Here is a 27,568-nt window from a genome sequence, read left to right on the forward strand (position 1 = left end):
TTGAGGTCCATTTCGTGTTTACTGAAATCAAGCATATTTCAATTGATTATTGTTATTCATTGAACAAACAATGATTATTATTTGCAAAAATGTCTCTAAAAATGATGAAAAATTCACTCGAAAACATTTTCCAAAAAACTTTTTCAAGTTGATGGAAATAAAGTTCAGGTTAAAATTACTCGGTTTTGATTGATGGCCCCACTCTCAGCGGCAATTGCGTGAGTTAGTTTTAATCGACGAAATTCCGCAAACGAAACGCGGTGGAGAATTGTTGCCATTTGAATGAACTTGATTTTAATATTTGTATATTTATGCAAGCAATACCTTTGAGTTACCATTACAAGTTTTGTGAGAAAAAATGCTCATCGATTTTTGTTTTCGCAGGTTTTAGTAAATTAACGTCGATTTACTGCCACAATAGAAACAATGGGTGGAGAACACTCGGTCTGATAATCGGATGGTTGGTGTTTTTTCCAAATTTAATATTTTTCATCCTTTACATTGTTGCTCATTCAGCCTCTCATCCAGAACATCCAATTTTCTCATTCTCATTAGGCGGTAGGCATTTCATTTTATTTATAGACATAATGATATTTAATCAAGAAAACCTAATTGCAGTGATGAATTTTCTTGCTAACATTAGTTGGCTGTATGGTACATATATGGTAGGTGTGCGCACAGTATCGCATTAGCTGTGAACTGAAAAGCAGCTTTTGGATTGTGTGTCTTGATGAGATCTTATTAGGGAAAATCAACTTTATATATCAAAATCTTCATTTTTACAGTATAAATCACATCACATGTTGTGCGCATTAATATGGTATGCATTTTTTGACGTAATTAGCATGTATGCAATGCTGGACCAAAAACTTAATATTAGAACCCACGAATCGGAACTCATGTGTGCCCTTTCTGGATTCATCACATTGTACGTGCTCGCTTTTTTAAGCTATTACTTTATCGAAAAACCAACACCACACATTCGCAGTCATCATAATGGTTTGCAAATGAAGACTCGAATCATTCGGGATTATGACACTGAAACTGTCAACACAGAGATAATTTTGTAATTCGAATTGTGATGAACATTTTTTAATTTAAATCAAATTCAATAGCGAGCGCCGAACATATTTTTTTTATAACGACTGATAAAAACAAAACACTTATATGAGACCTCCTGTTCTTCCTCCAGTTAGATAATGGTGAATTAAACATCCATTTGATAAAAACTATTTATTAAATTGAACGGACTTAATCTTAAACTCTCAATCAAATTTAGGCTAGAATTTAGGATACTCAAAATGCATAAAATAAGTAGAAAATAAAAGTACAAAAAATAATAATAATAAAAGTAAATCGTATTGTATTTTATAAAAATGATTTTGGTAATTTTTGCTTTTCTTTTTTCCCTTCTCCTTCATGCTGTTTTTATATAATAGTTTCTGTTTATATCAATTAAATTGACCGGAGTGAAAGCAAATCGACGGTGTCAACTCGTGTATGAAAAAGAATTTTGCTTCTATTATAATTTGATATGTTCTTAACGACAATACACTCCCACGACCGCGTTCAATGTCGAACTCACGACATTACGTCAAGTTTTCAAGCTTTCAACTCAATTAGAATTGTGTTGGTGAATATTATGATTAGTGCTTCCATAACCGTTGACCTGTACTGTTGCGCATTTCTTTGTGATTGTGTATCTGAAGCGAAAACATTTTCACACATAAACCGTAAGTATTTCATTTGAACAAAGCGAAGAATCACCTCCATTGCGTAAAACACACAAAAATAATTAATCAGTCAGCTATGTGAATGTAATTGGAGTTGATTTTGAATTAATGAATAAATTGTCGAAATCTAATGGTAAGAAACATACGTACAATGTTGTTTTAAAATAAATTCCATCCAACGAGGGGCAAATGACACATTGCAAGTCCATGCGTGTTGAGTAGGACCTACGCCGTAGGTTTTCCAAATTCATATAAATTCTCGGGAGTGAATATATTGTGCGTACAAGCAATTTTATATGAATTATAGCTACGCTTTTTTTCGTTTCATAACAAATTGTTTATTTTTGTAAATCTAAAAGACATAAATTTCAATAAATGTAGCTCATGTCGGATGCAAAACAAATGATTCAAAAAGTCACCTTTAAAAAGTACCAAGAAATTTCAACGTCATTTAAAAAACAAAACAGTTTTGATTCGGAAGAATCATGCATCTTATTCACTGAATTAACATACGGAATCGAATATTAGTGCAAATAAACCAGTTTTCTTTGGTGGTTAAATTTAAGATCAACACATTTGTAGAAATAACGGATTCGTCTAAAAAGACTATTTCGCCGAAAATCGAACCACTTTGTGACTAGACTTTTTTGAATCTTTTTCCGAAGAAGAATTTCTGAAAACTATTCCCACCATTCTCTATGTTTCTGGGTTTAACCGTAGTGCGATTTCGTTACTTTGTGTGGACTTGTGTACGCGAAGCGTGCGATTTGTTTAAGTTCCTCTACATTGTTTATAAGTTCTTCAAAAATTGTGAAACATGTAAGTAGTCATTAAGGTTAAAAGTGCAGCGAGACATTCTATCATATATCTCGTGTTTTCTAGATAAACAACAAACTACTCCCGTACTGATTAGGTTAAATCACAGTACAAGGTATATTGTAAAACTGTGTAAGCTCGATGATTCAAAAAAGTTAGTCATTCAAAAGCCCTTAGTCATCTATTTTCACTTTCCAGTCACTGTGTCAGTGTTTTGTTTGAACACAAAATCAATATATGTATACTTTTTCTCTTAATGATATAAATATTCATAGCAAAAAAACTTGAATGGTATTAACGCAAAGAAATCTGATTCAGATCAGTAAAAATGTTTGTTTTTTCATGAATCGCAGCTGCGATTTTCCTTTGCGTCAACGCACACACAAAGTTTACGAATTTTGTATGACTGGGTTCCTTCTCCTGCGCTTCTTCTAAAGCTACTGCTTCTTCTAAAGCTTTATACAATCGAAACTTTTTCCATATTTGAACTATTTTCCCCTCAGAAATAATAATAATTTCCATATTTCTTTCTTTGCAACAGAATTACGTTGAAAAGTCACATACACACACATACACTCCAAAATGACTAAATTCTACTTTGGATGGAGAGATGTTAGCTTATTAATCGGTTGGAGTTCATTAATTTTCAGTGCTATGACATTGTTTTGGAAATTTGATGACCATTTTCTATCGGCATTACTTGGTGAAGTTGATTTTTTATACCAAGTCAATATATATTTTAATAAGAAAAACTCTTTACAGTGCTAAACATGGTGTCTAGTATCAGTTGGCTATGCGGCACTTTTTATGTGAGCTTTGACATTTTCCAAACGAATTAAACTGTTTATTGATTGTTTTATTTTTATTTACAGTACAAACCCATACTTATGTTACTTCCAATGGTCTGGAGTGTGCTTTTTATAGGCTACCTTTTTTGCTATTTATTTATATCCAAAGTTAAAAATGTGTATCTAAATTTATGCTATTTGGTTGCATTTACCTTGACATTTTACATTTTGGTAGTCTTAAGCTATGCAGCAATCACAGAATCAACACAAGATATAAGTACCAATGAAATAAATGATCATCAAATGCAGGGATTATGTGAGATATCCGACAAGAATAATACTGAGGTGAAAAAGAAGTCAAAGAAAATTACGTTCGGTGAAGTATACACGATTACAATCACGTAGTAATATTCAAAGGCGATCTATTCTAAAGCGATGCCATAAAATTGTATACTCATAAGAATTATTGAATTTTAAGACAAAAGATAATTTTAAGAAGATTGCTTTTTCAACTAGGGGGTAGACACGTGGAATAGGATTAGACTTTCAGTGTTATAATTCAAGAAATTAAAGTGGAATAGACAATTCAGTAGCTGGATTCGCATGAATTCACCAATCCTATGTATGGAATAGCGAAAATGGGTTAGATTCAATGTTTTTGTAATCGATAGTACAGGATTTGATCAAAGCATTGAACTTGTTTTGAGATAGTAATTTGTTCTTTTTGAAATATTTTTTATTTTAAAAGTAGATTACAAATTTACAAAACAATAGATACACTTTCTCAAAATTTGATTGATGAAAAAAATAATTTGAATTATCAATAACAAAATGTTATACTGTAGTGTCGATAAATAAGTTTTCAACAAAGTGAATAGCGGTGAAATGTGACATCATATTTGACAATGAAATGACGGATTGTCCCCCTAGTTTTTCAACAGATTAATTATTTTAGCTTTTACGCTACACATATAGTTCATTTGTGGAGTAATTTTGTCAATGGCGGGATTATGCGGGGTCGGCGGAGATGGCATACAAATGCTGTGTGTACGAGTGCAATATTTGCTGTGCATACATTTGTTCAAACGAACCCAGTAGCCCAGCATAACTGGACACTCATCATCTCTGTGTAAGAACGATACACATAGAAAAGAACTCCGCACAGTCTCGCTATTGACAAAATTACTCCGCTAATGAATTATATGGGCATTTAAAATAGATTGTAACAAAATTAAAATTGATCATCAAAAGAGAACAAATTTAAATTTCATAATTCATTTGTTCATCGGTTCAAACAGAGATATAACGTGCAACGTGTGTATCTCTTGTGATTAGTAAAAAAAATACCAAAAACCATTGAAAATTAACCCACCATTGAAAGTCACTTCACATCTATATTATATCGTGACAGCTCTATCATCAATGAACGACTAAAACTAGACTGCGACAAAGAGCTATTCAATATTCATTTGTTTTGAAAGGTTTCACTGTTACACCAGACGCGCTTCGATTCGGTGTTGTTATTTTATGTGAAAAAGTGCTGACATTTATGGATTATGTTCTGCCAAAATAAGTCTGTTACGTCTTATAAGTCAACAAATGAAAGTTTATTTTTAAAAATCGCTTAGGTTGCGTTGACCCAAAGTTTTCCAAATGACTATATTTTGATACAATTTTTGACTTTTCCTCTTCTGGGAAATGTATTCTATTTTGAATTAGTGGACGCGAGTTTATACGATAAATGGAAAGAATAATTAGTGAGGATATTCATCTAAATTTTTCTGATACAGTGTTGATAGTTTATGACGAAAAATGATTATCCACAAAATAGTTGGTGAACCATCGAAAATATAAACCGATTTTTTGAGCTTATTTTTGCACCAAATTCAAAAGCTGTGTTTTCGTAATAATAATCATAATAATAAAGAAAATAGTCAATAGAAATAGAGCATTTGTAATGGCACAGATATTTATATTAAAATAAAATTTCATTTTACCGAATGTATGTTTTAAAGAGAGGAAATGTTGTTGGGGCAATAAAGGCATTAATGGTATTTATTGGTGTTGAATGTATGTTTTTTCGACAAGCTATCGAATTTCGTAAGAGATATTCCAAAATAGGATTTGGACTGTAATAAAGGTATCATTTTCAAAACTTTCTATGTAATTATATGTTCAATAGCTATATGAATATACAAATCATGAAACTATCTACTTCACTGCACTAAATACTGATAATATTTCAATGTTGGATTTACCAGTGTGGACTTTCAAAATGTAGGTACAAAAAATCACTGTGTGAAATAATCACATTCAGATTTATGTATAGAATTCACCACTGAACTGGAATTTTGAACGTCCACACTGGTAAATCCAACCTTGAAATATTATTTCTTACTTAAAATATTATCAACTTGGGAACAGTCATTATTTCATGAACTTGAATTTAAATTCCCTTGTGGACTAAATTCACATACAGGTTCATACGAAGCAGAGTTAATTAAAAGTTTTTCTTTCATTCCTATATAGTGTTATCCAAATCGAACCGTCATTTATTGCCGGTCCGCATGTGAATCGTGCATTTACCGGTGATTGCATAACATTTGTTTGATTGGATAACTCATACAAATAAACCAAGTCCAAGTATTCAATGTCAAATTCAAAACCAGCGACACAACCGTCGCATTAGTATTGCGTCAACTGTGAAAGGACGAACAGTGTTTTCATACCATTTCCATAAAAAAATTGTCACAACCAGCAGTGTTGCATTTTGTACGTTGAAAAGTATTTGTAAATGAAAGTTTTAATCAAATAATAAACAATAAAGAGGAAATCATCTTGAAGAGAGAAATAATAATTTCATGACTTTCCATTAAAATTGAAAAATAGCAAGTGGGGTCAATTTAAATTTAAATGATCAAAGTGAAACCTACGCAAAATCCAACTTCTATCTATCAACGAAAAAAGCCTTGATTAAAAATTGAACAAAAGAAATGAGTCGAAATGACTCTTTTGGAATTCACGTTGTTGTTTTTTTCTTCGACGAAAATCGATTTCATTGATTAAATGATACATGGCATGGAAATAGAAAGCAATGAACAAACAAAATAACCCACACATTCAATACTCTATCATGAAAGGTGGTCTGGCGTGTTAACAGATACACGCATGGTTCAAGCGTCAATTTATCGAGTTTGAATGTGTACCATGAAATTATAATATTTTTCCACCGGCATTTGTCATGCTAATGTTATTTCTTCCCCCTCCCAAATTGTGGTTTTATCGAAAGTAAATTCCATTGGCGCTAGTCAAAGTGGAAGGAATTTAATTCGATTAAATATGCATTAGTAACGATTTTATTTTGGGAACTATTTTGATGAGTTTCTCATTTCAATTTTTCTTCGGAAAATGACAAAGAAATAATTTCAAAATTTTTTTTTTTGGCCAGCAAATAATGACGGTTTTGATGAATCTTTTCTACAGAAACGAACATGTTTAGTGGTTGTATCGGATGGAGAAGGTGGAGAATAATTGGCCTGATAATTGGATGGCTTGTGTTTGCCCTGAATTTTATTGCAATCATTTTATTTCTTCGATTCACGGACCATGTTGACACAGCTCACGAACTATTTTATACAACTTTATTATGTTGTAAGTTTTATCTTGTACACGAAATCAAATTGTCATTTCCCGGTGTTTCATTTTTATTCATTTTTTTTCTCTCTTTTTTTCAGTGATAATATTTTCCGTCAATCTATCGTGGCTGTATGGAATCACGTTTGTGGGTTCATTGAAATTTTAGTACTTTCCCCCTTGGATTTTGAAATCGAATCGAATTGCACCAGAATTTGAATTATAACAGTTGATACATCACGCCATCTTACAGGCATTGTATTCGACTGTCATGATTCATACTGAATGCAATTTGTCTTTGAACAAACAAAATCAACTTTTTTACTAACTTTTGTTTTTACTTTCAGTACAAACGAAACTTCATGCTATTTGCTCTAACATGCTATGCGATTAAGGGTGTTGTGTGCATTTCGCTGTTATTTTACTACAAAATTAAGACATTATATTTGATATTGGTGTCGGTGGTCGTTATAAGCCTATTCATCTGTGCGGTTTTTAGCTATAATTTTGTGAAGAGATCTTTTTCATACAGTACGTCTGGAAATCTGGGGAATGATCGCCTCTCGAATGTATACGATATATCAAACAGTAATATTGAAAATATTATGATCAAAACAATTGCTTGATATTTCTCTTTCTTGAAATAAAGATCAAAGAGTGCTGAAATAATCAGCTTTATTACTTTTCCGCACACCTAGTGTGGAGAAGGTCTTTTCTCATTGTTTTGAAGTAACGGACAGAGCTGAGCACGAACCTCAACGACCGACTGTTCGTACCCAGCTCTGATTTAAGTGAAATGGTGCATTTTTGGCACATCTTGTAATAGAAATTCTTTTATTTTACATTATTTATATAAATCTGTGTGATTTATTAGAATTTTTTTAGCAATAAACAGTACTGACCTTTGAACATATCACATATTAGATAAGAAAACTAATGTAAATGGAATGTTTGCAAACATGAAATATAACTAGAGTTTTGCCCATTTTTAACATTCTCGTTTTCCTCTGATTATTCTAAAAATAGTTAGGTTTTGGTTCTGAAGGAGACACATTTGGTATGGTACAAAGTGCTAAAAAAGTAGGTTAACGATTGATGCTTCTATGTCTAAACAATGAATTAATAATCATGTGTGCTTGGTGTGAATAATATGTGTCACTTTCCATAAATTATATATGATTTTGTGCTACAATAAGTGCTGGAAAGAGAAAACCAGACACAAAAGAAGTCATAGACACAGACAAAAGACCTTTGGATAAAGAAGACCTTTTCAATATATTTATTTGCCGATTTAATTACTTTGATTTTGTCGTTTTATTTATGTGTACATTGACGCTGTTTAAAACATTTACCAAAACTAGTACTTTCGGGTTTCATTTCTTTACAAAGCTCGAAAATTTAAAATAATATTTCTCTTTCGTTTTATAACATCAATTTGCTTTCGATATATATTTTTGATTATTTGATTGACTCATAAAATTCTCCGCTTAGTCGTACTCGTATCGCTGTCAATGGCTGGTAAACTTGGAATCGTTCCCCCTCCCCATTCAATCGTAAAATGTGCAATCCGGTTTATTTACATAAAACTCATGACAAGTGTGTTTCATCGAATGAGAGATAAAACAAAACATAAGGGTAAACGCAAAGCATGACGATAAGGCAAAATTGCTTGCCAGCGCCACCAAATGACTCCATATGATTCTATATAGTTCTGCGGTTGCCAGCGGTACTAATCTCTAATAGAGCGTTGCCGAGCTGTCATTATCGTCGTGCTTTGGGTAAACGTATTTTTAATTTGTATTCAATTTTACGTGAAATCGCAAAGACGAATTCTTTGATCAATTATTTTGCGATAAATTCACGGCCAACTAAGTTTAGCTCAAACAAAAGAGACAATTTTGGTGATTCATAGTCATGTTCATGGTCGACTAAAGGTTAGGTGAATAACTAAGTAAAAATACTTGCAGCAAGAGTAACAATTTTTCTATTGAGTAGGTCCAAATTTGGAAAAATACCCTTATTATTATTGTTGAGACTGAACGCTGTTTTTTTTTTTCAAATATATATTTTTGTTGCTCACCGAACAAGCAGTAGATACATTTCGTGTGTGAAACTGCCAAGATGTTGTATATTTATTTTTGTTTGCTTTCGATTCCGGTCGTAATAGAAGCAGTGAATATATCTTATCATCATGGGTTCGTTAGTAGTCCAAAAAGTCGTGCATTGTTGTGTCAAGAACATATTAACAAAAATTGTGGGGACGTTCAATACGAACCCCAAAGCGTCGAAGGTCCAAAAGGATTCCCACTATATGGACCGATGGATGGAAAAATTGCAAGCGCTGGTGTTAGAAGATTCCGGCAACTAGACGAATACGATACTGAAAACAATAGCTCCCGTTGGAACATCCAACATATAAAGTTTATATCAACCAATGAAACTCACGTACAACAAACATTTACATGGGAATTCACAGCGCGGCATTCAACGACAGTTTTCAAATTTTATTTAAGCAATCAAAACTACACAACAGCAGACCTTTTAACAAGGAGCGTACTAAATACGAATCCATTTTGCGAAAAGGACCTAATGGGCTCCAAACCGAATCGAACAATTAGCATTCCATGTTTTATTCGCATTGATGATTTGATTCCATTTACGAAAACCGCTGGTGTTATCTTATCCACTTGGGATATCGCAGGTATTTTCATCAAATTCAATCAATAAACTAATTTAAATCAATTAAATCAATATTGCAGATACAACCAATGCATTTTATCAAGTGATCGATTTTATAGCAACAATCGCTTAAACATTGTTTAATATTGTGAGCAATCGAATAAATCAGAGTGTATTTCACGAATAGAACTCGTGTTGTGAATGTCTTTTATTATCAGTACATAAATTTTCATCACTTAAACTTGTGATCATTTTAATAGCCAAAATATACTTAGCAAACGAATTAAAAGCAAAGAGACTGTTCGTCTACTTTCTTGTAAAAAAAACATTTTAAAAATTCCAGCCGAACATGAGTTGTAAACAAAAAAAGAGACAAATTTATCAAACTCAGCATTTTTGCTTACTTTCGAAGCATATAGTCAGCTATAGATAGACTATAGTCACATTAAGTCGAGCAATTGAAACGATTTGTCTGTCATTTTAAAACTGTAAATTCTTGTGTTGAAAGTAAAAAACAGGCGCGGCGAATAATCACCAAAAGTCAACAGTTTCAATTGATATTTTATTACACATTTACTCAATGCGACAATCACACGCCAGACATTATATTGCGATATTTTCAGCCAGATGAATCAGCTCGGCGAGAGATATCGTGAAGCGTTGAAATTGGGATGTATAGTCAAATGTCCGCTCATGTGCAATTGAGCCAAAACAATGGAAGTGATTGTTATAATTACATTGCTACAGTCAATTTTATTATTTTAACTCAATTTCAGCGCCTGACGATATCTAGCTGAGCTGATTCATCTGGCTGAAAATATCTCAATATAATGTCTGTCACATACATATTCATAGGCCTGCTTTCATAAATGAATGGTCCATGCATTCAATTAATTGATATCAAAAATAATCACTTTCGTCTTCTCAGCTAGAATGTTAAACAAAGATATATATATACATTTTGTAACGATTATTATACTTTATTCATAACGGTATTACGAACTTGTAAACACTAATGTTGCAATTGTTGATCCTCTACATTTGATATAGTGTGAGTGCAAAAAAAATGTGTAACACATATGCATCGATATGTACACATCAGTGTGCCTTTTGTTGCAATCACGATTTTGGACGTAATGAAATCACTTACATACATACATCTTATGTCAATGTCAAATTGGCCTGATAGTCTAACAGCAGTATTGTGACAACTGTGAAAGTGGAAACATTGCCTTTTTTATTCCCTTTAGATCTAGACTAAGTGTTTTTGGCCACATGAACTTATGTACAAAAGTGTGTTGAACTTTGGTCAATATAGAAAATTCAGTATTTGGAATAATTGCTCAATTTTATTTAGGATATTTTAAACATTTCACTGGTGAATTTATGAAAAAGCATACAAAAATACAAAAAATATCGAAAAGAAAATGGAAAATTCCCACCCGAAGACATCGATGCACGCTTGTGTACCCACATAAGATACGCATTTGCTGATTTAGATGAAGATACATCGTTATTAAAACCACACGATATACGAACCGATACCTTTAGTTTTATAGAATCTAATTACCGTTATAGGTGGATGGACTGATTCCACCGAAAAATACAGTCGTCTTTTGACAAATTCGAGTGCTCGTCAGAATTTCGTTGAAAATGTTGTGCAATTCATTAAAGAGCATAATTTTCAAGGTTTGGATCTTGATTTAGAGGTGAGTTTTGTTCAAGTCTATTTACATTCATCAATGAATTTGTGCCAATTTTTCATAATTGATTTGATTTTGCATATTACAGTTTCCATCATGTTCGGAGACGCGAGATGCTGCCAGAGTGTAGGATTTGCGAATCTTGTTCAAGAATTATCGGCAGCGTTCAAACCGCGTGGCTATTTACTATCGGCAGTTGTTTCACCGAATAAAAAATTGATGCCGGCTATGATGTGCCGAAATTGTCACAATACTTGGATTGGATTTCATTGATGACGTATAATTATCATGGTAGTTGGGAACCGGAAACCAGACATCATGCTCCACTTTATTGTGATGATAATATTGATAGTTTCAATATTGATTATACTGTCAATCATTGGATTAATAAAGGTGCACCGGCACATAAACCTATTTTGGGTGTGCTATGGACGATCATTCACACTAGAGAACAGCTGCCATCACGATTTGAAAGCAGCAGCATATGGTGGCGGAGATCCATGTACCCCTAATTTTGATTGAAATTTCTTCAAACTATCAGAATGTTATTTTTTGTGTAAAAAATAGGACCAATCACAAAAGCAACCGGTATCTTGTCATACACTGGCTGGCTACGTAATACTGAGAAAGACATGGGACCGTATTCATTCTTATTGGATCAATGGATTGGATATGACGATGTTGAAATTGTCGGATTAAAGTCAAATACATACGAGACAACCATTTAGGGGGGAATGCTTTGGACAGTTGATTTAGATGATTTTAAGGAAACCTGCAAACAAGGCAACTATCCATTGTTGACCGCATTAAATGAAGGAATGCGACGTTTACGTACAAAAAAATACGAACAACGGCAGCTGAGCTGGTATTGCATGAACCAGAGAAAAACAACATTAAATAGAATAGAAAAAACAATATAAAACCAACAATATTTACTAATTAGGAATTCATTTTTTTGAAATTTCAGTTTTTTTTTTTTTCAAATAAAATAAAATCAAAATATATTCAGAAATGTTTGTATGATGTATATCAAACTGGTCTCCATGTATACAATTCATAAAAAAAATCATTATTCAGCTGATGATAACAACAACAAAATTTCATCACTGATTGCCGGTTCTATCAACATACATTGCGTTTTCCACAAAAAACTATACAATCTATATAACTATACGATGTACGTCACCGCAACGAATGTCAAATTCGGCATTGAACTCTCATCGAATGAATGGCTCAAACAGTATTTTGTCAGCTGTTGAAATGGACGTAATTCGCGTTCCCTTGTCTATACGCTCAATTCATCTGAGATGAAACTGTACTCGAATTTCAAATCAATTCAACTAACTTTTAACATTTTCACAAGTTTAAGATTCAATTAATAGTATGTGATTTATTCACAACACAAAATCAGGCACGAAAAACCCCACATTAAAATAGAAATTAAACAATTTTTTTCCAAAAAAAACCAAAATATTTCATAATTGCACTGTGACACAAGAACCATAAAATATGTGTATGATTTGCAATTTTCAAATGGAAACCATGTACAGAATATAAAAATTGCATTTTTCTTTAAAAAGTGTGAATTATTATTTAAAAAAATGTGTGCAAAACAAGGATTTTCTCCACAGTTTATTGAATAAATTTCGTTTTTGTAATATTCGATACACGAAAAAGGAGAAAACTATAAACAAAGTGAAGCGCATGCGTGCCATATAGATTGCTGTAAGTACAAATGATTCGAATAGTGCTTTACATTCAACCTTCGATTTTATTCTCCTAGCAGCTGCCATGTCGCAAGACATACAAAACTATTTTGTCAAACTGACACCGTCAATAGACTATTATTCAGAAAATCAATGTTTATACCGAATTTGTTTGACATGACATTGAAGAATTTAATTTTTAAAAATGTTGATTTTTTTCTGTAAAACTAAAAGACGTCAACAGCCATATATCAACAGTCCATATTGAAAATGTCAGCAAATTGTTACAATCGATGCATGCGATGGGAACGATGGCGAACAATTGGCATCATAATCGGTTGGACGGTATTTGTGCCGAGTTTTCTTGTACTTATTTCAATTTGGAATTCAAACATTGAACGTCTTGGCAACAATATCGAAAATAATTTTCAATTTTATGGATACAAAAAATATCATCTGTACTTTAAACTCTTTTTTGCTCGTAAGTAACAATCGCAATCATTTTTTTTAACAAAAATAAAAGGAAGCAAAACCAATTACACTTTAATTATTACTAACTGTAACTTTTATTTATTACTTTGTAGTGGCAAATTTTTGGGGTGTGGTATCATGGATTTACGGCGTGACTTTTGTGAGTTAATTGAAGTTTTAGTACTCAACTCACCTTCCTAAACAATTTATCTTATTTTTTTTTTTCACAGTACAAACCCGTCTGCATGATGGCTGCGCTGATTTGGTAAAATTGAATTGAAGTCAAATGAAAAATATTATTCCTCCTCGTAGATCAGCAAAAATGTTCAAAATTATTTTTTTTTTCAGGTATGCATTTGTGGAAGTGTCCATTGCATACTCCATATACAGTGGTGCGAACAAATTTAAATTCGAAAGTGAAGTGGCGCTGGTGCCGATTTTGATCATTCCTTACATCCTTTGCATTTTCAGCTATGCATTTATTCGAAAAGCCACTGACCATACACGAAGAAATGATACAACCATTGCGATGGCAAACCTTCAATATGTTACAGTGCAAAGGATAGAAGATCCAAATTCTTAAAATTTGAATCCAAAATCACTCAAATCAAAACCAAATGCTCTTGTTATATATATCAATTAAAAGATTATTTATAATATATTTTCGCTTACACATTTTTTGCTTAAAAAATGCATTATTCTTGATAAAATTGGAACATATTATTCTCTTATGACTTATTGTGAATTTTATAAATTTAGAAAAACAATAATAAAATGTGATTTTTTTTAGTCTTCCAAACAAGACTAGAGATTAGATTGTTTAAAGAAAGTTTGTTTTATTTTTATAGCAGCTTCTCGAGATAACATGATTGTTTTTGAAACAAGGTACTGAAATGATACGACACAATATATGATTATTTGATTTTGGGGACGAAGCAAATTAAGTTAGTAAGTAAGTAAGAAGAATCATGAGTCATTTTCACGACCACCAACTGAATAATTTTGTTGGACGTGATGCGTTTTTGTTGTTGTTCAATCTTCTATTTCATATGGAGATGTAACGCAAGACACTATACAGTATACGATTTCAAAGTCAACAACAGACCCCAGTAAGTGCACACTCGACCAACAATTCTCATGTTCATACACAAAGAAGAAAAAATAATAAAAAAAAACACTCCTTCCATTCGTCACACTGATGTTTCCGAGAATAAAAAGGTACTTTATACATATTTCTCGGTATTAATCACTCAATGCTCCAGAGAATTGAATGCTCTAGAATAAAAACAACGTACAGAATGGTTGTTATATCAAAGCGGAACACGGTTTTTTTTTTATATAGAATCGTTGTTGTATTACAACAACAAATCTATGTTAAAAAAACGATGTGTTCCGCGTTGATATAACAACCATTCTGTACGTTGTTTTTATTCTAGAGCGTTCAATTATTCAAAACACATTCTTTGGCACTTTTTAATTCTCCTGCATGCATCAACTTGCGATAGTTTGAAATACATACATCCAGCGACAATCGGTCGATGTGTTTTGTTTACACTACATTTACATGTACACAAGCCGAACGTCGACTTTGACTATCGTCATTTGATTCTCTTAACGCAGTACTGAATTACGTATCAAAGCGGATAGACCGCTTCGGTCGTATTGTCTCAATCTGAAAAGTATGTTGTTGTTTTTTTAATTGGCAGATAAATTAATTTAAAAAGTTATTATTTGTTAATGTCTAGACGTGGATCGAACCGTTTATGAAAACGAGAGAAATCAGTGATTAATAAAATGTAATCAAATAAACTCATCCCGAAAATAAAGATTTTGTTTTTATTTTGAAGCTGATGTTCGTATCGTTTCAACTGTATGTGTTTATCTAATCGCATATTCAATTTTGTTCTCGCCAAAGAAACAATAAATTTTGTTATTGTCATACGAAAATTTCCCCGTAATCTAAAATTGACATCCCATTAGCGCAACAACAGTTCATGCGTCCAGTTTGCGACGGATACGGCTTTGTTGTGTAGAAGTTTTGCTTTCGATTCAACAGAGCGTTGCGAGCGGCATCGTATCAAGTGACGCCAACCTTTTTCGATGACTATTTGTTTTTTATTCAGTCAAACAGTAGCTAGTAAGTTTAACATACCCAAATTTTTTTCTTCTGTAGAATCTAAAAGTGGTCAAAAAACAGTGACAAACTAGCTGAAAAACATAGAAAAAAATATAGAAAAACGTCTTTTTTCTGTTTTTCATCATCGTGTTTGTACTTTTTTTTTTGGAAAAAACAGATTTTTTGGAATTAAATCACAATTTTTTCAGATTAACACGATTTATTCAACCAAAGATGGATAAAGCTTGGTGTTGGTATTGCATAGGGTGGCGAGGTATAGCTTTAACCATTGGCTGTGCCACATTTGTTCCTGTGCTATTCGCTTTGATACTTGCTCATGACCATGCCAATGATTCATTATGCATAATTTGTTGTAAGTTGATTTCGATGTAAAGCGTATTTTGAATCAAATTCTTTTAAATTTTTACTCTTTTATTTCTTATTGTTTTAAAATCATTAATTCTCGTTTTTTTCAGCCGTGACTGCGATGGCGAATCTATCATGGTTGTATGGTGCATTGAAAGTGAGTCAAAAACCAGTCGTTTTTAAATTAATAAATTCTGTTAAACGATTTTTCTTCAACAGTATAAATCGAGTTACATGCTGTATGCACTGTGCTGGACTGCATATTTAATTGGATGGTGCACTGAAGTATTGAAATTAGAAAAGAATTTCTCCGTATGGTCTATTGTGTTAATTGTGTATTGCCTTGCGCTTTTATGCTACGATTCGATCATGAAGACCGAAGCACGTGAATCGATTCGATCAAACCAGAATAGTCTTTTCAATCAAACCCAAGCAAATCAGGCGGGCCAGCATCTAAATCAGACAAACGCATCATATAATATTTCGCCAATAGCATCAGGTGATTCATTAAACCAAATCGACACAAAATCACTAATCATGACCGTTGATTAATACGGAAAAATACTCAATTAACTTGTGATATAAGGAAAGCAGACTATAGTTCGGCATTTATTACATTTAGCAACACCATTACCTCTATGTTTAACATACTATAAGTGGATGGAATATTTGAATGAATTTTGAACCAAACCATTCGAAAAAATAAATTTTTCATACTCATAAATAAATTCGTGATCAACACCATTTTGCCAAAATGTTCAATTATTTTTATATTGATCGGACAATATTTGTCGTGAGCTAACAGTCGCGTACCTACGGGGGGGTTTTGTCCCCAAAACCACCCATTGAGAATCAGCTTACACTAGATAAAATTGATTATTAGGAAGGAAAATGTAAAAAATGCATACAATTTTTCAAAAATACAGAAACAAATTTCTGCTCGCTGCGCTCGCAAACCAACCTTGCCATTGTACGTTTCTTTTAAAGTATTTTATTCCTTTGTTCTCCACGATTGAATTAAATATAACTTACAAGCAAGCCAAATAAATATGCATGTATTGCATATCAAATATGCTCAACTGGTTGGAATTATCTTGATAATATTTTGGTAACACAAAAACTGTATGATTTATGGAAGGGTGAGAATTGAAGTAATATTAAACATCCGTTCATATGCAATTCTTCAAAACTTTAAGTCAAATAGTTCAGTTAAGTATATCAAGCCAATACCATCTATTAGTAAGATAGTGTCCATATTTTTTCTTCGACTTAATTTAAAAAAAATTCGGCTTGATTTCGGCTCGCTTCAAAGTCACAGAACAACTGTGAATTAAAAATAGTTTATTGTTCCAGTTTTGTATGACCAGCTCCACTCGCATTTATTTTATAAATATCTTTCATTGGGCTGAATGTGAATAGGGGATGGTAATTCTTTGAAGACTGAAAACATTTTTGCTCCTCGAGCTAATGAAAAAATGGAAGAAATTAAATACATTCCAGTCACTGAATTACAGTTTAAGCTCCTTCGGATACAATAAAATGTTATTTTATTAATTCTTGTTTATTTTGCCGAGGCAATTTTAATTGATTTACAGATTTACATACATATATGCAAAAATATAACTAAAACAAACTCGTTAAACGACACTTGAAGTACTTTTTAGTCAACTTTGCTACGGATTTGCATTCATTTCAATGGGATAACTCAAAGAAAGTATTCTACTCAGTTCATCAGTTGGAAGCTGTATAAAAAAATGAACAAATTTAGGCTCTTTCAATTAAAAAAACTTAAAATTCGAATGATCGACGATTTCATGATTCATGACGTTTTTTTACCTTTCCATATTTGTAAGGTTGACTGGGAAAAGGTTCCTTTTTGGTAACAAGTGGTGTTTGTGATTTGTAGGTAGTTGAAAGCTGAGAAAAAGAGGTAAATTAAAACCAAAACGATCACGCTATATATCGCTATAAATCGGATCGGATAATTTAAACGGTACGAACATCGAAACTGAATTAGTTTCCACTTTATGACCATCTTTGATATTCCGTTTCTTTGAATATCTATATCTTTGTTCGAGTGGATGCGATATTGCGATTGAAGAGGGTGCTCCGTCAGTATTGTCGAATTGGATCTGTACAAAAATATTGACAAGAAACAATTGTTCGAAATATATCAAAGAAGCGATAAGATTACTGCCTAAAACGATAAAAAAATAAAATTCGCATATAGTTGGCGCTACATTCTATGTAATAAGCGTATAGTTTCCATTTAGTCCGTGGCAATGGAAAACAAGTTTGCATAGAATGCAGCGCCAACTATATGTGAATTTTATTTTTTATCGTTTTAGGCAATAATTCTATGGTTTTCTTATGGCTTCTTTGAAGAGAATACTGAATTTACTCACCACCAAAACTATGAATCAAATGAAAAATATAGCTAAAATTTTTGCGTCAAACATTTCTCAGGACGGTTTTGCTATTGAAAGGCTTCTTATTTATTACTGAAGACTAATGTGTCATGACTTCGATTTATATACTTGCGATTCCATGAACCTCACTCAATGAACTATTTATTATTTATTTATATTTTTTTGTTTCAAAAAAAAAGTCACCAGGTTAATGTAACAAATATCTGTTTCATCAAAATCTCCATAAACTCTGTGATAAATAATGATAAGCTAAGAATTCGCGTATAATAAATTACACATGTGTATTGTGGATAAGAAAACAAGAGTGTTTCTAAGGAATTGTCGTCAAGCAATATTTGAACTTATATTGAAACTCAATTTGAGACCCAAAATTTTATTACACTGAAAATAATAATATGAAAATGTTGATGACTCACAAAATTAGTTCATAGACTGTTCGGTCAAAAATGTGATATTCATATTTTAAAACACCATGTAAGTATACGTTTTCAAAGTTCAAGTTCAATTATGAATATTTTTATACTTGAGGTCATTTGCCTTTATTTGCTTCCGCATTTTCTGCTATGGGAAAACCGATAGATAGAAGTTCATCAAGTTTGGACACTGGAAGCTGTGTAAAAGACAATTACAAATGTCTTGATGATTTTTTTTCAAAAAAAAAAAAGAAATATTCTGCGTAGAAATCGATCATAAGATTTCCTGTAAGCATTGTTAGATGCAAACTCTCTAAATTCCTCACCTCTGTAGAGTGTTGTTGGACCAAATTGACACTTTTTAATGAAGTTTTGGGTTTATCGGAGTGCTTAACTACAAGCTGTTACAAAATATGGAAATAATTAGGATTTGTAAAAAAAACATATTTGGTACGTACTTTTGGAAGTGAAAGAGGAGATTTCACCGGTATGAATTTACTTGATTGTTCATCATTTTTAGCACAAGAGCAAGTTCTTAGGATTTTGGGTAGTGCTGGTGGAAGCGGAGCTATAGGACCTCCATCGATGTAAGAAATCTTTCAAACAAAATCGCAATAATTCAAAATTGAACTACAATGAAAAAATGCATTATAAAAATACAAAATAGAGCTTACATCAAATAACAAGAACCCAATGAAAAACAATGTGAAAATACTCCGGTCAAACATTTTTATTACAAATTTTTTTCTAATCTGCTTAAGCTGTTCTCTTGTTCTCTTTCTTTCACTTCTCTTTATCTCTATAAAGCTCCCATCGTGACATCTTTTTTTATAGGTTTTTAGAGAGAAACACTTTGTTCAAGATAATTTTTTTAGTTGTACATAGTTGTATCTGGATTCTATTGGAATTCCATTATCCATTTAATTTGATCGTATTTACATTCTCCAAATTTTTAATGGTAGACAAATATTCGAGTACGCTTACTCGCACTTGCGCTGTTAGCAGAGAGTCTATCCATCCAAGTGAACGCATCGTAGCGAAAGAAGAGATAGTTACATGTCCCGTGTAGTATACGGGCGCTAATTTGAAGTCGCAGGCACTCTTATTCGCGCTATCGGAGATTCCTCTTTAAACATTTTCGCATAAAGACATAGCAACAGAATATGAGTTTTGCATACAGTACATACAGTCGACAGAGTCACATACTAGCATAGCACACAATATGAATAGTATGCACAATGTGCATAGTGTGCTATGATATTGAGCGACTCTGTGGACTGTATGTACTGTATACATAACTCATATTCGGTTGCTGTGTCTTTATGCGAAAATGTTTAAAGAGGAATCCTCGATAGCGCGACAAAATATTTTGCGCTCTCGGTCATTCCTCTTCCAAAGCGCAAATAAGAGCGCCTGCGACTTCCATTTAGCGCCCGTATACTACACGGGGTGTAGTCATATGAACGTTGAACGCATGCACAATGTATTTCTTCTTTCACTATGATGTGTTCACTTGGATGAAATTAACACCAAAAATAGAGTAAAATAGAGTGCGTAACTCATTTTGAAGGGTAGACGCTCTGCTAACACCACAAGTGCGAGTAACCGTACTCGAATATTTGTTTTTGTGTATGAGAGACAGATCAGTTTTTGTCAACTTTTTTAAACTTGATCAATTTTTTGGATGTTACTATACTTTCCGAAGTTGAAGATTTGGAGAGAGATGGTAAATAAACTGTAATTTGATAAAATTCCGAACATTCACTCTTTTTTCCATCTGCGATTAGCTTGGTATATGCATGAAAAATTTGTCATATGTTATCTAATGGCATGAAAAAATTTGTATTTTTTTCGTCGAGGCATATGATACATCATGCGATTTTCTGCGAGTGATCATCTCCCAGAATCACCAGATGATCGTATGATATTTTGCACGTGTAACCATCGACCCATTTATTTGATGAATCTAACATTTTCGACGAAATTCCATTCATTTTGTTTTCCCAATTATTTCGTTAATAACGTAATCGTAATCGATTTGATGACTTTCCATTTTCATTTATTAGATGATATAATTTGTCGTAGTATCCACTGATATGGCTTATATGTATCAAAAGTTGTGTAAAAGTTCCACAAGTGTTTCTAAGACGTTGAATTTATATTTGTTCAGAAAATTGTGGGTCAATTGCATTTCTGAATAATAATGTTAAACATAATAAAATAAGGAATATTTAAATTTTTATTTTACATTTATTGAACAAAAGTGACAAATAAAATAAAGTATTTATTTGATTGCTTCGAAGCAAGTCTGCAGAGGATTGACAAAACCCATCTTGGCTTGAGACTTTAAGCTGCTGGTGGAATCTCATAACCAAGAGAAAGAATTTGGTCAAGTTCGTCCATTTGTGGCTATGTTAAAATGAGAAAAAACAATTTTTGTATTTAGTTTTGATAGAACTTGCTTTTGTTTCTTAAAATCAATCTCTATCGATTGAAAAATGAACAAAAAATTCAAAATTTTCTTACCGGGACTTTTGTGTTTACATCTTTTTTGGAACCTTTTTTAGTCGAGATAATAACACTATTCTTACCGCCACTCTTACTTTTCAACTGATACAAAAGAGAAGAAATGGATAAACATATTAAAAGTGAAATTGATATAATTAAATAATCGCAACTAACTGTTGGAAATGTTGACTTATTGAGCTTTACAACAGACGAAGGCTTTCGGCCATTCTTCAATTCCGACGGAAGAGCCTTTTCCGCTACTGCGGTAGTTTTTGTAGGTGAATCTCCACTTAAAGCAGTTGAACCAGAACCAGATGGCGCTCCGTCGATGTTTCCAATTGAGACCTATGAACAAATATTTTAATGTAAAAATTAAGAAAATAATTGAATTATTCCAAAAAATCGTTAATTTACCAAAGCCACGAATCCAATGAAAAATATTGCGAACATATTTCGATCAAACATCTTTTCTTCTTTTTAATATTACAAAAATTCTATTTAAGCTGTTGAGCCAACTGATGACTTTTCGTTTACGATTCAACACTTTCTGATAATTTCCACGGAATAGCTTCGTCTTTTATACTTGCGTTTCATTCGCTTTACATTCCGGAAGAAATATTTTCTCTTTTATTAAATTTTCAAATCCATTTTTTTTCCTAGTTTTTTTTTCAATCGATTAAAGTCCCAGAAATGTCATTGTTTTATAGGAAGACATTCCGTATGTCGCATTCTGCAGCAAGTTTTCTATAAAATTCTCAATAACAAACCTTGCGAGCGAATACTTCTGATGAAATTGAGGTCGAATTTCTTTTCTCGAAAGTCTACGGAAAAGTAAAAAACAATTAATGTTTTACACAAACTTCAAAAAACTCATTTTTAATATTTTTACCAACAAAATACAAATTATTCAAACAAATGCTTTCAAAACTATGAAAATATGTGAAAAAACTCTGCGTCTAAAACTGCATGTATACATGTGGAACTTTTCATTAAAAGCATGTTGCATCCTTATCGATGTAAATTATTAACTCTGCCGTTACGTCATTTTTTCACGCTGTGAACAATAATTTCGATGACGAATACAATGCCGGCAATTCCCATAAGTATCAAATGGTTAATTAGTGGAACTTTAAGTTGTGCCAGTGTCAGAGCATGTTCATCGTCATCGTCGGTCATAATTTGTTTCAACCGAAACTCTGATATAAAATTAGAAAAGGTTTTATAAAATAAATTCAAACCACTTTCTATCATTGAGCCGGTCGCTTTGTCGACAATGCCTTTCACTCGTTCGGGAACATAATCATTTGTACCCAAGTAAAAATTTAAACTCAATTCACCTGAAATACAAAATATAATCATTTTTTGATACTTTGAATGACAGTCATGTCTGAATACCAAGATCTTCCTGCAACACATCAAAGTTTCGGATACCATATGAGGATACTCTTATGTAATTTACTGTCACGCTTGCTGTAACAAATGCAAAGGCACTCGAATGCATGTTAATTAATCGAGAATAGGTATACTGATTGGAATTTCCGACGTAGTTCACATTTGATCCAAGCTTATTTCTGGAAAATGAAAAAAACAATGTTCAAAAATTCGACATTTATGAATCCCTATGGTTGACTAACTTTAGCCTTTGTGAAATCTCATCATTGTTTGAAATGAGTGAATAGCTTAGGTATATGGTTGGGTTAACTTTTGCCATTTCCGAAAATGTTTTGATTCTACTATCAACAAGAAGAAATGATGGAAATAGTACGACCTCAAACCAAAATGTGGCCAAGAAAAAGCAGCCAATTAGCAAAATTCCGAGTATCATTTTCTCGAGTTTTTGGTTTGCGCGTAGATTTCCTCCGGCATAAAACGTGATCATAACATCAATGAACGACGATATATATCCATCGCGTCGGAGTCGACGACTTCTACGTACATAACAGAGTAGGGCGGCGGCTATTGCGAAAAACGACAGTACCAAAGCACCTACAATCACCTCTGTTTCATTGTAAACACGATACTTTTCCCGCTTAAAATCATCTCCATAGACAAAAACGACAAGCAGCTTAATAGATTGATATGAATACAATGGAACTATTTTCTTCTTGTCATCGCTTACAGACAAATATGCAAAAGTATTAAAAGTCAAACGTTTTTGATGATTTTCATTGAAGGCTTTCCTGCGTATGTGTTACAAAGAATTAAAAATTTGTGCACGTTTCTTAAATAAATTGCTATAATTACAGTTGCTCATTGTCCAACGGTTCATATTCCATTGTGAGCTCCTTGTATAATGTTCCAAATTTTCGGAAAATCAATTGAGAACGCCCAGAAGGTGGATCGATACACAATGGTTTGTAATGATTAATGGTCGATGCCTTTAAACTCAAAAGAATACAATTCTCAATGAATGGAAGTCCATTCCAGGTATTATATGAATTTTGCATCTTTTCACTATGTTCGCAAGTAATGAATTCGAAATAGTTGAGCACAAACAACCAATTTTGTTCATATTTTTTGAATATCGACTCAAAGACATGTGCAATTCCGACTTTGGTCATGTCATTTAGTTCAAAAGTATGCTCAATAATAACACTTCGTTGTTCGATAGATTGTTTCACTTCGGTTTCTTCAATGGCATCACTTTGAAAGATTAGAAAATACACATTGATCAAACCTCTGTTAAAATGCAGAACAAGGCTATCGAAATCAAAAGTCGAACTGAATTTTTTATTTTTGGCCAGTTCTTCATCGGTGGATGATGAAAAGATGAAAATACGATAAAATGTTAAAAACTCCTGAAAATCATCGTTGTTCCCGGGTAAATTGTCAATGTCAAAGAAATTCAATTGAAGAATGTGATCGGTTTTTTCATCTGATTTCCATGGTGTCTGGAGTGGTTCTTTGGTGACGTCAGTCAAAAGCCATGGAATTGATCGATCACAGTTCGAATGGATTTCGACGATTAAATGAGCGACTTGAAAGGCATTCGGATCGTAGAGAATGTGGCCTGTTCGAAATTGACCATCGATAAACAAATGACAAATGAAAAGTGCCAATTTGTAGAAATTCGAAAGATTCGGAACCAACAGGCTTAATGAAGTCATTTTAAGTTTGATGGTTGAAGCGAAAAGAATGTTTTTATTTTCCACACAATTTCTTCAAAATCTTGTTAAAAATTTTCAATTCTTTTTGAAGCTTGACACAAGTACTGATTTTCAAACAAAATCTCAATATTTAAAAATAATAATTTAAATTTTTGAAAAAATGTATCTGAAATGAATGTGCTCCTTTACAACGGTCTTATTTGTTGAAAATTTAAATTCTAACTGACGTGGTTGAAATGTAATGTCGGTTCACTTATTGTTTTTCCATTAGTTTTATGATAGCATTAGGAGTACTAATTTTGGACTGTATAGATTTGAAAACAAATTCGAAGTTTATTGTTTTTTTTTTTAAATTCAATTCTAATATTTGTTGATGGAATTTGTTGATGTTTTGGTTTACTTCATTTCAAAATTAAAAGTGCAAAATTCAGAATATTTGGACACAAAGTGTTTTTCCGTTGTCGCAAAAAGATTTTTTTTGCAATATTTGACGTTGAAATTTGAGAAAGTCGGCTCAAATTTATTTAAAGGCTGTATTGGTACTGGGCACTTTCTAGAAAGCTCTACATTTCCATTTGTTTTATATTTTTTCATTTCCATTTTTTATGATGCCATTAGCACTTAATGGAGATCAGATGGAATGGAATGAAATTTATTGCTTGAGTAAAGCAATAGAATAATAATCTTTTTTATCATGGAACAGACTTAAAACACTATCAAAAACCCTTGCAATAAAATCTGAAAGTAAAATTCAATTTCTCGCCAATGACGTAAATGTGAAACATAAATTGTTTGGCGTGATTGATAAATCTTTGATAGACATTTCCATTGTTTTATGCTCAACACACACATTTTTTTTTTACATATATTTTGTTAGACTTCTTTTATTTCGTCTCCTATACTTTGATAATGCGAATTATCAAAGACAACCTTGATTTAATGGATAAAAGCCTTGGCTTAAACATTATATATCGCAATAATAGTATATGTTCCAACAGCATATTCCAATTTCGCGAGCACAAAAACCTTGAAATGTATACGCTTGCAGCGGGCACAGTCACAGTGAATCATGTATTCATTATGCGTACTATAGTAGTCTGGTTTATTTTTAAACAAATTACGTAAACAAAACAGAATGTTTTTGCTGTTGTGTCTGTCGACCGCTGATGATTGTTCAGATTTTTTTTGTGTTCAGAGGATTTGCGCTTGCCGATTCGCTAGTATTGCGTCAACTGTTGCAGCACATACAACAATTTCGTAATTTTTGTAAGAACTTTCGAATCAGAATAAAGTGTACTATTTCTCAGATTTAAAGTTGTTTTTTTAGTTTTGATCATGGACGCAATGAATTAAAAGAAAAAGGAAACATTTTCAAATTTGAATTGAATTCGAACAAGAATAAATCTTATCGAAAATAGCAAGTTCAAGTTCAAGAGATAACTGAAATCATTTATTTTGCAAATTTTGCGAAAAGAACGACGCATTCTGCAGTGCTTACATTGTCATTTGTATAGACTTGTGAATGTAGTATATGTTTACTATATCAGCCTTTGACAGTTTTTATATATATTTCTGCTTTAGTAAGGTTTATTATTTTCTAACTAAGAATTTTATAAAATCCTTTCAACACAGTTCTGATTCGATCATTCATGAAAATGGAAACAAATAGTCATTCTATTTTACGTATGGCCGGCCGAATGGTCAATGTTGTAGCAGTGATAGGTCATATTGTAATTTTTATTCTCGGTATTTTCTATCCTCCACCACTGTTCGGTAATGGTTATTCTTTTTTTTAGTATGAACAAAAACAAATGACATCTTCTTTTTCAGCAATAAATCTATTGATGCATTTATCATGGCTCTATGGGCATGAGAGGGTAAGAAATCGCAATTTAAAATAAATTAATTTCAACAAAATTACAAGTCTATTGAATGTATCGAGAAGAGAGTATGTTATTCAGCGCTTATGGCTTACTCAGCTGTCTGAATAAAACCATACTCTCCTCACGATATTTTCAATAGAAATAATTCTCACAATTTCCATCCCATGTGTTGTTGCGACTAACATGATTTCCGGCAGTTTAGTAATATCACAATTATTATGAAATATAGTTTTTAAAAATTTTATAACCCGCAGAAAAAAATGGTGTTCATGGCGGTGCCAGTGTACTTGTGGATTTTCACAGCCTGTCTCAGCATTTTTATCATGTGTTTTTTTGGCCATGAATCTACAACCGATGATATCATTTACGCTGTAGTAGCATTAATAATATTTTTAATCTTTTACACAATTACAATATTGGCCACTTATGCAACGAAAAAAATTATTGTGAGCAATCAGTCAAGTCAGGCATAAATCGAATATCCTTAAGTATCCATGTAATTCTAAAAGCCTTGGCATTTTTCAAAAAAAAAAAAATTTTGATCATTTATTAAATATTCAAAAAAATTAAATTAAAATAATTCGTTGCAATTTGAAATGTTCAATTGTGATAATTTTTTTTTGTTATTTAAGTTTAAGTCATCAACATACAAATTGGGCTTTGAGCCAGCATTTTCATTACATTTTATTTGAGTAATATAAACAAACTGTATGCTGTTTTTCTGAATAAATAATAATAATAATAGAAATTCCACACAATCAAAATTGTGTTTTCTGGGTGTTTTTGGGGCCAGGGAATACGAATCTAGCGTCTTTTCGATGTCCGAATGTATGTGCGTACACTGTACGCTGTACGCAAAAATTTGTTAACACGATAACTTTCAAACCTGAAAAGTAATTCAAAATCTGACTTCACAGGATAATTGGGGGTGCCGAGGAATAGAAACCATTAGATTTTGAGCGACTTTGGTTGATAGAATGAAGTGTCATGTCTGGTGTGATGCCCATGGCCATCTATAGGAAAAATTCAATTTTTCTTCCAAAAGTGATTTTTAATGTATTCCTAAACACTCAAAAATGTGTATTGGGGGGTTTTTGGGTACGAGAAAACCGAATATGACGTTGGTTTTGTGATACAAATAATTTTCGACACACTTTTCATACAAAAATTTAAAAAAAATTGATTTTTGTATGGAAGCCATGCCTGCATGATATCGT

General features: G+C 32.4%; 6 protein-coding genes, 3 long non-coding RNA genes and 1 pseudogene across 13 annotated transcripts; 8 read left to right on the top strand and 2 right to left on the bottom strand.

Annotated features, from left to right (window-relative positions):
- The first annotated feature begins 502 nt into the window (after positions 1 to 502).
- On the top strand, positions 503 to 963 carry LOC116347252. The gene is made up of 3 exons (XR_004201672.1): positions 503 to 558; positions 619 to 665; positions 786 to 963. It is a non-coding gene; the product is annotated as an uncharacterized LOC116347252 (long non-coding RNA).
- A 698-nt stretch (positions 964 to 1,661) lies between these two features.
- On the top strand, positions 1,662 to 3,928 carry LOC116347250. The gene is made up of 4 exons (XR_004201670.1): positions 1,662 to 1,733; positions 3,091 to 3,252; positions 3,312 to 3,358; positions 3,422 to 3,928. It is a non-coding gene; the product is annotated as an uncharacterized LOC116347250 (long non-coding RNA).
- A 1,931-nt stretch (positions 3,929 to 5,859) lies between these two features.
- On the top strand, positions 5,860 to 7,888 carry LOC116347242. The gene is made up of 4 exons (XR_004201669.1): positions 5,860 to 6,109; positions 6,821 to 6,988; positions 7,072 to 7,118; positions 7,318 to 7,888. It is a non-coding gene; the product is annotated as an uncharacterized LOC116347242 (long non-coding RNA).
- Positions 7,889 to 9,075: 1,187 nt separating this feature from the next.
- LOC116347246 (glcNAc-binding protein A-like) lies at positions 9,076 to 9,833 on the top strand. Its single transcript, XM_031777776.1, has 2 exons — positions 9,076 to 9,671; positions 9,730 to 9,833. The coding sequence occupies exons 1-2, from the start codon at positions 9,092 to 9,094 to the stop codon at positions 9,780 to 9,782; spliced, it is 633 nt and encodes a 210-aa protein (XP_031633636.1). The 5' UTR covers positions 9,076 to 9,091; the 3' UTR covers positions 9,783 to 9,833.
- A 1,221-nt stretch (positions 9,834 to 11,054) lies between these two features.
- LOC116347236 lies at positions 11,055 to 12,273 on the top strand (annotated as a pseudogene).
- Positions 12,274 to 12,441: 168 nt separating this feature from the next.
- Positions 12,442 to 14,258, top strand: LOC116347243. Its single transcript, XM_031777772.1, has 5 exons — positions 12,442 to 13,077; positions 13,293 to 13,539; positions 13,643 to 13,689; positions 13,760 to 13,794; positions 13,878 to 14,258. The coding sequence occupies exons 2-5, from the start codon at positions 13,329 to 13,331 to the stop codon at positions 14,110 to 14,112; spliced, it is 528 nt and encodes a 175-aa protein (XP_031633632.1). The 5' UTR covers positions 12,442 to 13,077; positions 13,293 to 13,328; the 3' UTR covers positions 14,113 to 14,258.
- Positions 14,259 to 15,159: 901 nt separating this feature from the next.
- LOC116347248 lies at positions 15,160 to 16,755 on the top strand. Of its 3 annotated transcripts, none has more exons than XM_031777778.1 (5): positions 15,160 to 15,208; positions 15,275 to 15,666; positions 15,855 to 16,018; positions 16,122 to 16,168; positions 16,231 to 16,755. In XM_031777778.1, exons 3-5 carry the CDS (start codon positions 15,880 to 15,882, stop codon positions 16,561 to 16,563), a joined length of 519 nt encoding a protein of 172 aa, XP_031633638.1. In that variant the 5' UTR covers positions 15,160 to 15,208; positions 15,275 to 15,666; positions 15,855 to 15,879; the 3' UTR covers positions 16,564 to 16,755. The 3 variants fall into 3 exon arrangements, with proteins under 3 accessions (XP_031633638.1, XP_031633639.1, XP_031633640.1); XM_031777779.1 differs by having other exon boundaries at positions 15,165 to 15,399; positions 15,510 to 15,666; XM_031777780.1 differs by having other exon boundaries at positions 15,165 to 15,381; positions 15,510 to 15,666.
- A 1,990-nt stretch (positions 16,756 to 18,745) lies between these two features.
- LOC116347249 lies at positions 18,746 to 19,670 on the bottom strand. Its single transcript, XM_031777782.1, has 4 exons — positions 19,528 to 19,670; positions 19,312 to 19,449; positions 19,180 to 19,254; positions 18,746 to 19,050 (listed from the first exon to the last, which is right to left on the bottom strand). The coding sequence occupies exons 1-4, from the start codon at positions 19,579 to 19,581 to the stop codon at positions 18,970 to 18,972; spliced, it is 348 nt and encodes a 115-aa protein (XP_031633642.1). The 5' UTR covers positions 19,582 to 19,670; the 3' UTR covers positions 18,746 to 18,969.
- Positions 19,671 to 20,901: 1,231 nt separating this feature from the next.
- On the top strand, positions 20,902 to 27,109 carry LOC116347239. 3 transcript variants are annotated; one of them, XR_004201667.1, is made up of 4 exons: positions 20,902 to 21,029; positions 26,101 to 26,241; positions 26,299 to 26,345; positions 26,606 to 27,109. XR_004201667.1 is itself a non-coding variant. In XM_031777767.1 (4 exons), exons 1-4 carry the CDS (start codon positions 25,635 to 25,637, stop codon positions 26,822 to 26,824), a joined length of 507 nt encoding a protein of 168 aa, XP_031633627.1. In that variant the 5' UTR covers positions 25,544 to 25,634; the 3' UTR covers positions 26,825 to 27,109. The 3 variants fall into 3 exon arrangements, 1 of the variants encoding a protein (XP_031633627.1); XM_031777767.1 differs by lacking the exon at positions 20,902 to 21,029 and adding an exon at positions 25,544 to 25,734; XR_004201668.1 differs by lacking the exon at positions 20,902 to 21,029 and adding an exon at positions 25,814 to 25,992.
- Positions 21,075 to 21,898, bottom strand: LOC116347240. The gene is made up of 4 exons (XM_031777768.1): positions 21,776 to 21,898; positions 21,536 to 21,706; positions 21,380 to 21,463; positions 21,075 to 21,262 (listed from the first exon to the last, which is right to left on the bottom strand). The coding sequence occupies exons 1-4, from the start codon at positions 21,824 to 21,826 to the stop codon at positions 21,200 to 21,202; spliced, it is 369 nt and encodes a 122-aa protein (XP_031633628.1). The 5' UTR covers positions 21,827 to 21,898; the 3' UTR covers positions 21,075 to 21,199.
- Positions 27,110 to 27,568: the final 459 nt, after the last annotated feature.

This window comes from Contarinia nasturtii, unplaced genomic scaffold (assembly GCF_009176525.2).
Source record: "Contarinia nasturtii isolate CC-2019 unplaced genomic scaffold, AAFC_CNas_1.1 Cnas_scaffold_1762, whole genome shotgun sequence".
NCBI classification, from domain to species: domain Eukaryota; kingdom Metazoa; phylum Arthropoda; class Insecta; order Diptera; family Cecidomyiidae; genus Contarinia; species Contarinia nasturtii.

Coding starts and splice junctions, on each gene's coding strand:
- LOC116347246 (XM_031777776.1), top strand. CDS start 9,092: ATGTTGTATATTTATTTTTGTTTGCTTTCGATTCCGGTCGTAATAGAA. Junction 9,672..9,729: donor ATCCACTTGGGATATCGCAG/GTATTTTCATCA, acceptor TCAATATTGCAG/ATACAACCAATGCATTTTAT.
- LOC116347243 (XM_031777772.1), top strand. CDS start 13,329: ATGTCAGCAAATTGTTACAATCGATGCATGCGATGGGAACGATGGCGA. Junction 13,690..13,759: donor GGATTTACGGCGTGACTTTT/GTGAGTTAATTG, acceptor TTTTTTTCACAG/TACAAACCCGTCTGCATGAT. Junction 13,795..13,877: donor ATGATGGCTGCGCTGATTTG/GTAAAATTGAAT, acceptor TTTTTTTTTCAG/GTATGCATTTGTGGAAGTGT.
- LOC116347248 (XM_031777778.1), top strand. CDS start 15,880: ATGGATAAAGCTTGGTGTTGGTATTGCATAGGGTGGCGAGGTATAGCT. Junction 16,019..16,121: donor TTCATTATGCATAATTTGTT/GTAAGTTGATTT, acceptor CGTTTTTTTCAG/CCGTGACTGCGATGGCGAAT. Junction 16,169..16,230: donor GGTTGTATGGTGCATTGAAA/GTGAGTCAAAAA, acceptor TTTCTTCAACAG/TATAAATCGAGTTACATGCT.
- LOC116347249 (XM_031777782.1), bottom strand. CDS start 19,581: ATGTTTGACCGGAGTATTTTCACATTGTTTTTCATTGGGTTCTTGTTA. Junction 19,255..19,311: donor CTCCTCTTTCACTTCCAAAA/GTACGTACCAAA, acceptor ATTTTGTAACAG/CTTGTAGTTAAGCACTCCGA. Junction 19,051..19,179: donor TCCAACAACACTCTACAGAG/GTGAGGAATTTA, acceptor TCTTTTACACAG/CTTCCAGTGTCCAAACTTGA.
- LOC116347240 (XM_031777768.1), bottom strand. CDS start 21,826: ATGTTTGATCGAAATATGTTCGCAATATTTTTCATTGGATTCGTGGCT. Junction 21,707..21,775: donor TCATTGGATTCGTGGCTTTG/GTAAATTAACGA, acceptor ATTTGTTCATAG/GTCTCAATTGGAAACATCGA. Junction 21,263..21,379: donor ATGTAAACACAAAAGTCCCG/GTAAGAAAATTT, acceptor ATTTTAACATAG/CCACAAATGGACGAACTTGA.
- LOC116347239 (XM_031777767.1), top strand. CDS start 25,635: ATGATTGTTCAGATTTTTTTTGTGTTCAGAGGATTTGCGCTTGCCGAT. Junction 26,242..26,298: donor CTATCCTCCACCACTGTTCG/GTAATGGTTATT, acceptor CTTCTTTTTCAG/CAATAAATCTATTGATGCAT. Junction 26,346..26,605: donor GGCTCTATGGGCATGAGAGG/GTAAGAAATCGC, acceptor TATAACCCGCAG/AAAAAAATGGTGTTCATGGC.